Raw genomic sequence first — 12,063 nt, forward strand, 5'->3', positions numbered from 1 at the left:
AATACATAGCAGACAACTGATCATAAAATAACATACATGTAAAATATATCATGTATTGAAACATCATGCATATGTATACATTACCATATAAATCATATAATGTTCGAAAATAGATTTATACATAGGTATGCATCCCATTGTAAGTCTCATGAATACTCACCTGATTGCGTATAAATTGACTACCGATAGCTCTTGACCAAATGCCTACACATTTCATACCATAATATCTCATTAACGTCTTAATTTCTAAAAAAGTCAACAATTGTCATTCTGACCCAACCTAAAGTCAAATTTCGTATTCGATCATTTTAATATGCCTCAAACAGCTCTATTTAACTCATCATTAAAATCCACATGAGTCAAATGTGCCAAAAGTCAACCCTTGGTCAACTCAGTCAACCCCGACTAACTTTAGTCAAGCCCCAAGCCTAAAACTCGATGACATACCACAAAAACAGTTTAATATCTTATAATCTCATCTCCGTAAATTAAAACGTCTCAATAATTACTTTACTCAAATTACGGCGTTTAAATCATCAAAACAATTTACTGATTTATATAAGCATCCTCCTTAGAAAATAAATAATTAACTAATATTAATATTCAAAAAATAAATTAATATATTAATTAAATACTAATTCAATTTAATATATTAATTAACTTAAAATTTAAATTAATTAGTTAATATAAACTAATTAACTAAATCTGAAATTTATTAACTTGGATAAATTAACAAAATCCTATAACTTAAGTACTTAAATTGAGCCCCCCAAAAAAAGATATGGACTTCTTTTGTTAAAACAATAAGGGTGCGTTTGGTGCGCAGACAGGACAGGACAGGACAGCTGTTCAGCGTTTGGTAAGACATGACAGGACAGGACAGGACATGTTAAAATGACCAATTTACCCCCAGTAACCTGTTTAGTGTTTTTTTCACTAAATAATCAATATAATAAATGCTTACAAATACTATTTAAAAATACCAAAAAATTTCCAAAATCAATCTTAATTAAAAACTCACATTAATAAATCAAAAGATTTAAACATCATATTCACAAACAAAAAGTGAAATGTTTACCAACAGACCTAAACACAAAAGATCAAATGTTTACAATTGTGTAGCAAAAGACTTCAACACAAAAGATCAAATGTTTACAATTGTGTACCAAAAGACCTAAACACAAAAGTTCTAATGTTTACAATTGTGTACCAAAAGGCTTCAACACAAAAGATCAAATGTTTAGCAACCAACATCACATGTCTAACTTTTTTAAGATAGTCGCCACAAATTTTGGCTTCAAAGTAGCGTTCATGYTATTCCATAGGCGTAGTTGAATCGGGTTATCGGCAAAGTACATGCTAATAGCAATWACTTGATCATCATCAAAACCCATGTTGGTTAACTCATCGGGCATAGTTTGTAAACCCGGAGTACCAACAACCGATACCAACTTACCCATTTCCTCGGATAATACATTCAACCCCTTCTCAATCACCTTCATTGCATCTTCAGAAACGCCCGCTTTTCTCTTTTTTTTTTTTTTTATGATGCTTCTACATCTTGTGGAATAGAGGATGCAGAAACGCCATTAGAAGGAGTAGTCAAAGGCACGTTCAATTCATCAGTATCAGCCCCGACTGCACTATCAAGATTTATGTGTTCCAATGCATCTGTGGCAGATTCCGCCATCGATCATGTGGCTCGATCTTTTCCAAATATTGTTTTCAGTCGTTCATATTGAGGAAACGGCTTGTTGGCAATATAATTTTTGCTTGGAAGTTTCTATAAAAAAATGCATAAATATGAGCATTACCTTTAACTATGAAATAATAGCATAACAAATATAAGCGTTACCTTTAAGTATTCCTCTAAAACTTGAGCATCCACTGTTACGCATTGATGTGCATCATCCCAACCGAATCCACTTGTATTCAGCATGTCATAAGCTGCTGAATACTTATCCTTGAGCCTCTTCATTTTGTTTTGGATGTGTTTTGATGTTATATTAAGGCCCGAAATCTTTTCACGCATCTTTAAAACAATTTGCTCATACGAGTCGGTCCGAAAACACCCATTATCACTCTTACCACCGGCGGCTACAATCTCTTGTAGAATGCTAATTAGTACATCCTCTTCTTGGATATTCTAATTACGTCTATCCGCCATCTTAGAATAATACATTATGATAACATTTTAAAATTCAATATTAGCAACAAAATAATACATTATGATAACATCTTAAAATTCAACATTAACAACATTTTAAAATTCAACATTAACAACATTTTAAAATTCAACATCTAAAACATAAATAATACAATACATTGAGTACATTTATGTACTTGACATCCACGACTCAAACATCTCTTRDGCTATGTCATCTCTCCATTGAGTCCACTCATTGCTCGATTCAACAACATCAATAGATTCAACATCATCGTTGGATTCMACTTGCTCTTCCCCTATAGGCATATCTTCTAGTGTAAGTGTCGTGTTTTCTTTCGGATCAAGAACCATGTACATCCTAATAAAATTATGTAGCAAAGCATATGCTATGACCATCCTTCCTTGAAGTTTTATTGGATAGAAAGGACTTCGTAATATGGCCCAACGCTTCTTCAAAATACCGAAACACCTTTCTATGATATTCCTAGCTTGTGAGTGTTTCATGTTAAAATGTTCTTCCTTATTTGAAGGTGTATGACCAATGTGTTCCCATTCTCGTAAATGATACCTAGTACCTCTATATGGTGCCAAAAATCTGTTACCATTGACATATCATGCATCAGCCAAATAGTAATTACCCATTGGGACTTTTAAACCATTAGTTCGTGTAGCCGCATCTCGTAGTACGCTAGAATCGGTAGCTGGACCTTCCCAACTAGATAAAACATAGATGAAATTCATGTCCCGAGTGCATGCACCTAATACATTAATCGCAATATGACCCTTTCTTGTTCGGTATCGTGGTTTACCGGACTCAGGTACAATCACTTCAATGTATGTTCCATCTATTGCTCCTAGACAACCCTATAAAGAAAATAACTTGGTTTTAGCTAAATGGTAAAAAATTTATATCACATGTAATGAGAGAAGCTAACAAGGATTACCTTAAACCACTTCCATCTTCTGTCGGTACAATCATCCTCTACCGGAGTTTGTTTGCTAAACAAAATGTCTTGCAATCGCAACAAAGCACTTAAAACTCGATGAACATACCTACTAATTGTTTCCCCCGACCTATAAACTCTAACTTGAAGACATCTATTTTTGGTGTGATGTGCTAAAATGTTTACAAATGTAGCAACTTGTTCTTCAATTGTCACGTTACCATCATCTAATAGTCCACCCCGTGTTTTTAGCAACTCACACAAAATAGAAAATGCATTCTTATCCATTCGCAACTCATTCACACAAATAATGTCACTTTCACGTGTGATGCGTTGGATTTCTATCGATCTAATTTGTAATCTAGTGAATGTTCTTTGCCTTAAACTTCTCCTCCAATCTTGTCTTTGTTCATATTCAATTAACCAATTTGCAAAATTGACCAAAAGTATGAGCAAGTCGATATAAGATTTCAACACTTTAACAACTACAAGTACATGGTTTCGATCCATTGTACATAAAAAAATAATGAGATTGAGTCACTATAAAATGTTTAAAAAATGAGATGGAGTCACTAGCATAAATCAAGTAGCATAAATCAAGTAGCATAAATCAAGTAGCATAAAGCAGTAAAATGTGCATTAACTGCTTGATTGAGATTGGCACCATGCTCCTGATACCAAAAAGACAAATGCAGTACAACATAAAGATCCAAGTTGAAAACCAGGAAAAAAGAAAACAGCAGCTTCAACATCAAATATTAATGCTAGGGGAAGACCAAATTCAACATTAGTTTGTGGCAGTGAAGAACAATGTTTTTTTCTGGTGAAAACAAACGGTTTTGGTATGACCAAGTGAGCACAAGAAGAGTAGTATTTGTGTAGCATTTTATATGTACACCATTGCACACAAYTGGAAACAGATGTTTAGAACCAAATACAGTAAGGCTATACAGGACAAAGATTGCACTCATGATGGACAAAGTTGCATTGAAATGCCTAAATAAAATATAACATAAGCAAGTCCATGACCAACTTCAATGAGCTGCATCATCAACATCAGATCACCATTTGGTGTCCATTTTCTCAAGCTAAACATGTAACCAGTTATCCTAAAACTAAAGAGCTTGTTGATGGCTGTTAATTGTGAACTCTGTGAACTAGCAACCATCCTAGAGGAGCAATAGGTTAGAGAATATAGTCGGTGTTTTAAACAGAAAAATGCATGACCACAAGAAAAAAGTTGGCTATGCACGGCCACAAAACAAATGAAACAGAAACACAGCTTACTAAGGTATCTTGTGGTAACACTTTCATTTTGGGAGAGAAAGGAATTAGGGTTACCCAAACAGAGCTCATTCACTACTCACATATCGATAATGCGTACCTGAGTATGGAGAGAAGAGAAGCAACAGTTGATGAACAGTCGAGAAGAGATGGTCGTCGTCCGTCGATTGGAACTTACCATCGAGAGGAGATGGTCGCCGTCTGTCGATTGGAACTCGCCGTCGACAGGGAGGAAGCGATGGAGGCGATGGAGGCGATGAAAAGGGTTAGGTCATGATAGCCGGGTGGGAAAAAGGGTAAAGAGGGAAATATATTGAGTTCCACTTAGTTCCAGGGGGTAGGATGGAACACGCGTATCCTATGTTTATCCAAGTTAGTTCCACTTAGTTCCACATTCAGCCACACCAAACATAGGACAAATGTGTTCTGTCCTGTCCTGTCCTACCCTGTCCAGCGTACCAAACGCACCCTAAGTGATCTAATATATAGTCCATCAAGTATCTTTGGCCAACATTAATAAAATAAAAGAGGAAGCCCAACAAACGTGGCCCAACAAAAGCCAGCAACCAGCGAACAACAGAGGCAAACGTGGTCACGCCGGCAACAGGAAAAAACAGGTCGTTTGGTTTCGTTTCTTCATCGTTTTCGATAATTCTTTTTGTAAAATCTCTAGAAAATGATTTTCCTCAACCATAGGAACAAAAATCAACAAAAACCATCAAGTATTGAGTCTCATTTTAGCTCCAAAAACCACTTGAAAATCATATAAAAACTCGAAATCGAACATTCAAAACTAAAATCTGAGACATAAGGCTACTAAAGTTTCATAGAGGACCTAAAAACGAAGCTAACCATATAAATAACTCCAAATTTGGTCGAGTATTTTACCTCCAATAGTCAATAAACGAAGCTTTTTAAACTCGAACTTCAACCTCCGATTTCTCTTTCGAAACCCGACGAAACTTCAGTTTTCTTGAAGCAAAAGTGTAGATAAAAGTGTTGTCTACGTATATCTGTATTTTTTTGTCTTAATAGTTGAAAATTCAAACTAATTAGAAGCTTCAACGGAGTTGTCGTTTTCAAGTTTATGAAAAATTGCAGATCTGGTATATTTACAAAACAGGTCCTTCTGGTTTGGACCTGTTAACATCTGACCCAACCCTTTAACTATCATAAAAACGTATTCGGCCCCCTAGATTTATTACTTTTGACAACTTTACATATTTCACCCCTAATATGACATTTTCCTTCATTTTTAATCCGATTTTCAAATATATTTATATTTTTTTATCCAATAAAATAAAACTCATTTTATTTTTTTTCCTTGTTTTTTTGCTTTCAAATTTATTTATATACCTCATTTTGGGGTGTTACAAATATAGGTTTGGCAAACAAATAGCCCATTTGCCTTAGGCGAAGAGCATCATGAACTTCTGCTTATCGCTTACACATAGATTTGACAATATCAAAGTCCAAAATTTCGACTGAATCCAAGAAACTCATTGAATAAACCTAATTTTGATGAACAAAATAGGTTCATATTCACCCAAGAACAAAATCTTTAAAAGGAATTTGATTGAAAAATTAAGAATAAGATGAATCGATGAATTTTTGGTCCAAATAGTAGTCGAACAGCAAGCAGTTCATGAATGAGTATTGCTCAAAAATCTTGAATCTACTACAGAAAAATAGATCAGATCGATAGAAGTTAATCTATTTGGCTCTAATACCACTTGTTGGCCCAGATTTGACAGTTAAACAAGTAAAAGGAATTGAAAATGAGAGATTTGTAGAAGAAGATGGATAGAAATTGGTCGCCGCTTTCTTTATTGAATATGAACTCTCTCAAAAACCTAATCGGCTCTTATGTGATGTTTGTGTGTATTCCGTGTATTTGATATTTGTCAAAATTCACTTCTATTCTAGCCTATATCACCTCTTATATAGGCAATGTTTACATGGTAAGTAAATCCTATAAATATGGAAATAATCATTGTCGAAAATAGGACCAACACCATCCTTCTAGATTCAGTCTACATGCACTTGGCTGCTCTAAGCATAGTTGTCCAGAGCACGGAACAACCAGAGGAACAGTTCATACAGAGGAGCTCTGTATTTGTGGAAGACCTAGAGGCTCTGCATGTACTATGTTGAGGCTCTGTGTCTACGCTCTATATCCAAGAACTTGGCGTTTAGGCGCAGACGCATGTGACAGTCTTCTAGTCCTTTATATCCGAGTACCTGTGCTCTAAGCCCGAGATTGCTTACTCTATATCCAAGTGCACAAGCTCTTCGTCCGAGTACCTGAGCTCTGGTCGTCCAGAGAGCCTCTTAGTCATCTAGAGAGCCTCTGTGTGCTCTTCCAGACTTAGTCATTTTAGCTCACCACAACTCTGAATCTTCCATCCTTAGCCTGTATTGCTTTAATAAAACTTTCAAAATAATTAGGACCAATTTTGATCCTAAAATAAAGAACTATCGAGATAAATCTAAGCGCTTAATTGGATTAAGCCAGAGTACATACATTGAAAAGATCTTGAAACGCTTCAAGATGGAGGGTTCCAAGAGAGGAAACTTGCCAATGGTCCATGTCATACAACTGAGCAAAACTCAGTGTCCTAGCACTAAAGAGGACATAAACCGTATGAAGGGTGTTTCCTATGTTTCGGTCATCGGTTCAATTATGTATGTCATGTAATGTATTAAACCGGACGTCTCGTATGCCCAAAGCATGACGAGTAGATATCAGTTGAACCCAGGTGATGCTCACTAGGTAGCAGTGAAAAGTATCCTAAAGTATTTGAGAAGAACTAAGGATATGTTCTTACTATACAACGGTCAAGAAAGAGATTTGTGTACCCAAGGATATACAAATGATAATTTCCAAACTGACCGGTGATGACTTTAAATCACAATCGGGATATGTGTTTGTATTAAACGGAGGAACTGTGAGCTGGAAGTGCTACAAGCAAAGTACAATAGCAGACTCAACTACATAATCAGAGTATATTGCAATGTCAGACGCCGCGAAGGAAGCTACTTGGATGAAGAAATTTATCTCAGACCTAGGAGTGGTTCTTAGCATATGTGACCCTGTCGAGATTTATTACGACAATGAGGGTGTCATAGCTTAAGTGAAAGAACCAAGGTCACATCAGCGCTCCAAGCATATTCTAAGACGATACAACCTAATTCGAGAGATCATTGATCGAGGTGACGTTAAAATACGTAGAGTTCGAATAGAAGATAATCCAGCAGACCCTCTAATCAAGCCTATGAGTCAAAGCAAGCATGATGCTCAATTCTATTCAATAGGCTTGAGGTTTTGTAAAACACTAGTCTGATTTTTAATTTTAGTAAGCTTTAAATTATTTGAACATAAAACAGTTATGTTTTTATCTGTTTTAGCATATTGGATATGAGTATTTACATTAAACATTTATGTGTTCATTATTAGCATGTTTAAGTATCCTTAAATAAAAATGATGATCATATTGTTTAAAACCGTCCTTGATTGATTACTACCAGGGGACTGGTAACAAATAAAGATCATTGTGAAGTCTGGTCATAGTTCAAGTTGGAAGTACATTGGTTGCAACCATAGTCACATACACATGTATAAGGGGCAGGTGTTGGACAAGACCCACAATCAGGATCACCTCATAGATCGGCGTCATAAGATGAGTCATAAAATGGTGGACACTCCTATCCTTAGACCTAATATGTACATTGGTACCTACTGCAGAAAGAGTGTTATACTTTGATGTAGTATAACGTTATCCTTAACCGGGTAATCATAAGGGCTATATTGGGTATGACACAAATTGTGTATAAGTCATGTACATGCAATATGGGATTTGCTCCTCCCAAGTTGAGAGAGATATTTTTGGGCCCCTCGATAACATAGTTTGATTCACATGGCCATAGATAATTGAATTAGTTAAACTAATAGTACATGTCTGAATCAAATATGTTGGAATCAAGAAACATAATTTTTGAACTCTAACGGATGAGATAGATCTATGTCTTAATTTCAAAACATAATATCGTGAAGCAAAAGGATTAGAGGATGATACTACCATATGATTGATTGAATCAATCAAAATTGCTCTAAGGAAAAGCACATTTACATAGCCTTGGGGCCGATGACGTGTTGCTAGATGCTTACCATCGTTTGTGTTACTACGTGTCATGTGCAAGTGGGAGAATGTAAGTTATTATATACCTACAACATGTGTCACACAACGATACTGTTAATGAGTATGTAAACTTATAGGGTTGCATACAAAATACGTTTGCTTCCATTTGAAAGTAACCCAAAAGTCATGACTATCAGTTAAATAATTATTCTTGATGAATAATTATAGAATATGTGTTAAAACGTAATTGTGATAATTACAGAGTATTATTCTAATAAATAAGCATAATTATTTAAAGTTTTGGATAAATATATATTATTTACAGATAAACATCAAATCTTATTTGAATATCTAAAGTGACTATGATACCAGTTCATATAAATAGGATGTTAGGCCAATTTGTTTTTGGGTGAAAAAAAATTCAATTCACTGAATTTGGTTATCAGTCTATGTACACATATTTAGACTTAGGAATCTTTGGGGTAAGCTCCTAGTGGATGATCTACGCATGTTCGTGTGTGGATCAACTATAGAGGAAACCCCGTTTGGTTTCTAAGTGTCACATCAGACTTTCCACTAGATCTAAAAGGTACATTCTTGAAACACCTTATGGTGTGTTTTAATTAATTAAATGTCTCATTGGATCTGGCTTTTGGGTTTTAGATTTAGAATTTTTTTTTCTAAATTATTGTACCAAAATTTTAATTTTCCGCTGCGTTCAACGTTACAAGTTACATCAAAACCCAACAAGAGGAAAACCCTAAAAGAATAGAAAACAAGAAAATTCCCTAATGTAAGTGTTAAATCACAAGGAGCAAAAAAAAAGTTAAAGACCGTAAGGACCGATCTTAATCATTGATTGAATTTAATTTACCGCTATGAATGGCGATGACATTTTTGTGATATTTTTTAAATTTGTAACTGGTATGGTCCAAATCAAGTAATAATGATAAGTATTTACCAAGTGTCGTACATCAGGATAATGAAATTAAAGGCTGTGAAAAGTCAAACTTAAATGAAGATTTTAGATGGTGAATTCGAAGAAATGGTTTTGGTGAGATTTTTAACAACTAAAAAGATATAACAATAATAAAAGAAAGCATGGGTGTAAGATCCGGATGAGATTTTAGCGTAACTACAACAGAACCTTACTACAAAATAACTTGAGGTTGCTGCAACTATAGTTCTCAACATCACAACTATTGGATTAAACGACCTTCTTTCAGAGTGCAATCATACTCTCACTCGTAATACCATTATTGTGTCAATAATAAGTATATAAATCCAAGCATGATACTAGACTTATCCTTCTTTCCATATAGGTATGATTGTATCAGTTACTACAACAAGCTGCAACATTCTACAACTCTTTACTTCTCTTTGTTAAGTTGTCTTCTACATAATCTCAACTCATCTTAATGAAATAATATGTGTCAATTTGTCTAAATTCATTTGATGAAACATCAAGAAGTGAAGTGAATAGTGGAGTTGATAGCTATTGCGAAAACAATTATCCACATGCACGGTTGGCTTAATATCCCAACTTTCACTTACACCTAAGCTAGAGTGATTAGTCCATCATCTCGTTGCTATAAAAGTAAGACATGAATGTAAATGACATAAATATAAAGTGCTTGAAAGTAAACGATTGGAATGTAAAGAACTTGAAAGTAAATGACTTGAATGTAAAGAACTTGGAAAATAAATGACATGAATGTAAAAACTTTAAAAGAAATGGTGCTGTAAATACTGAAGAACTTGCTGTAGCAAGTTCGAGACAAAAACCCTTAACCCAAGAGCTTAGAAATTCATTCACAAACAACACAAACAAGTACTAGAGATTTACAAGTACTTTGAATTGGATTCAACGTGGAATTTTAACTGATAGTGATGAGGTCCTCCTTATATAGTAGGAGATACTTTCAAAGGGGGACACAAAATCCATGCGGTAAAGCTTAAACAAACACAATTATCCAAAGCTTTAAGGAAAACATTAAGTTAATCTAGAAAAGTCAAATGAGCTTACTTTTTCAGTATGCTTTATGCTCTACATCTTCTTTGATTGAAAAAGGTCTTTCAAAAGTCGGTTTTAAGAAAAGTCAACCTTCTCCTTTGTCTTCTAGCAGAGATGTAGCAACCTGATGCAACAAATGTGAGCATATTACAAATATTGTAAACTTAAAACGAAAACAAATCAAAGTCTTAATCCTAGCTCAAGACTCAAAACATGTAAAATCAAAATAAAGAGGACTCAATATATGGATTTGGGAGTAAAAAGATAGTAAAATAATATCTTAAATGGGTGCTAAAGTGTAAATTCTTGTAGCATTTATTAGGATGTTTTCCATAGCATATTCTTGAGATGTATTTGAGAAATCCTTTTCCTTGAAAACACGTGGTGCTGATTTGGCCATTTATGTTAATTGTTGTTAATTTGGAAATTTGGGTTGTTACATTAGGCACATTGATGTAACCAACTGTCTTCTCCCAAGGAATCATAGTAGATGGCTCAAAATGCAAAAGCGCATTCCAAATCATTGAAATAGACCTTGTCATAACCTTTTTTAGCATAACTGATACCACCCCGCTTGTGCCATCTTGGTTTTCCAGATTTCCAACCTCTCCCCTTTCATGTACTGATGTATCTCCGATGGTCGAGAACCTCCTGGATTTGATAGGTTAGCAATGTAGGAGTCTGATTCGGATCAAACAACACATACCTCTTCACGAATTTTTTGTATCACCTTCGTCAGTTTCTAATTAAGGACTGTCAGGTGGTCTTTGACCCGTTATTGAATGTCGACAACAATGAAACCAGTCACCTCCTTCCTAGATCCATCCTTCTGCAGGATCATATCACTGGCCATGACTTCAAACACACAATACAAACACAATTGCAAATCCCTAGCCATGGATTCGGTACTGCTATGATATCAATTTTTATGAACCAACTTAAAAGGGTGAAACAAAAAAATAGTATAAAAAATTGCTTGGCCAAATTCTATTCAATCAAAGTAAATGATCGTAAAACAAGGATAATGAATCAGAACCTCTACTAAACTTGAGAGTGTTAGTCTCTTCCAAAAGAAAACTCTACTAATTTCTGCATTCCTCTCACCCCCTACATCTTCCCAATTTAATACTAAACTAGCATGGGAATCGCGCGTTGCGCGGTAATATGATTGTTTTGATTAATGATTTGATGATTGTCTATATAAATATATATTAATTGTTAATAGAATTATCAACAAATCATATTCAAATAATTCGAAAAAGTTAAATAAAATATAGTTAGTGAAATTTTAATATACACACATATATATTGAGAGAGAGATTTGTTTAGTAATAAAATTGTAAAACTAAATAAAATGAGTAATAATAACGACGGAAATATTAAGGAATCTAACACAAATTTAAGAATAAAAAATACTCCACATAAAGATATGTTTCCTTCAAAGGATGATGTACATGTACTATTTTTCATCTTCAACACATACCTTGACTTTAAAAACACAATAGTGAATGGACC

The 12,063-nt window shown here is 34.6% G+C and overlaps 1 protein-coding gene across 1 annotated transcript; it reads right to left on the reverse strand.

The window, feature by feature from the left end:
- Positions 1-1,693: 1,693 nt before the first annotated feature.
- On the reverse strand, positions 1,694-3,621 carry LOC112512909. The gene is made up of 5 exons (XM_025119037.1): positions 3,112-3,621; positions 2,926-3,031; positions 2,344-2,640; positions 1,856-2,097; positions 1,694-1,783 (listed from the first exon to the last, which is right to left on the reverse strand). Exons 1-5 carry the CDS (start codon positions 3,619-3,621, stop codon positions 1,694-1,696), a joined length of 1,245 nt encoding a protein of 414 aa, XP_024974805.1.
- Positions 3,622-12,063: the final 8,442 nt, after the last annotated feature.

The sequence above is a fragment of the Cynara cardunculus genome (assembly GCF_001531365.2).
Source record: "Cynara cardunculus var. scolymus isolate 2C chromosome LG 5, CcrdV1, whole genome shotgun sequence".
Lineage (NCBI taxonomy): Eukaryota > Viridiplantae > Streptophyta > Magnoliopsida > Asterales > Asteraceae > Cynara > Cynara cardunculus.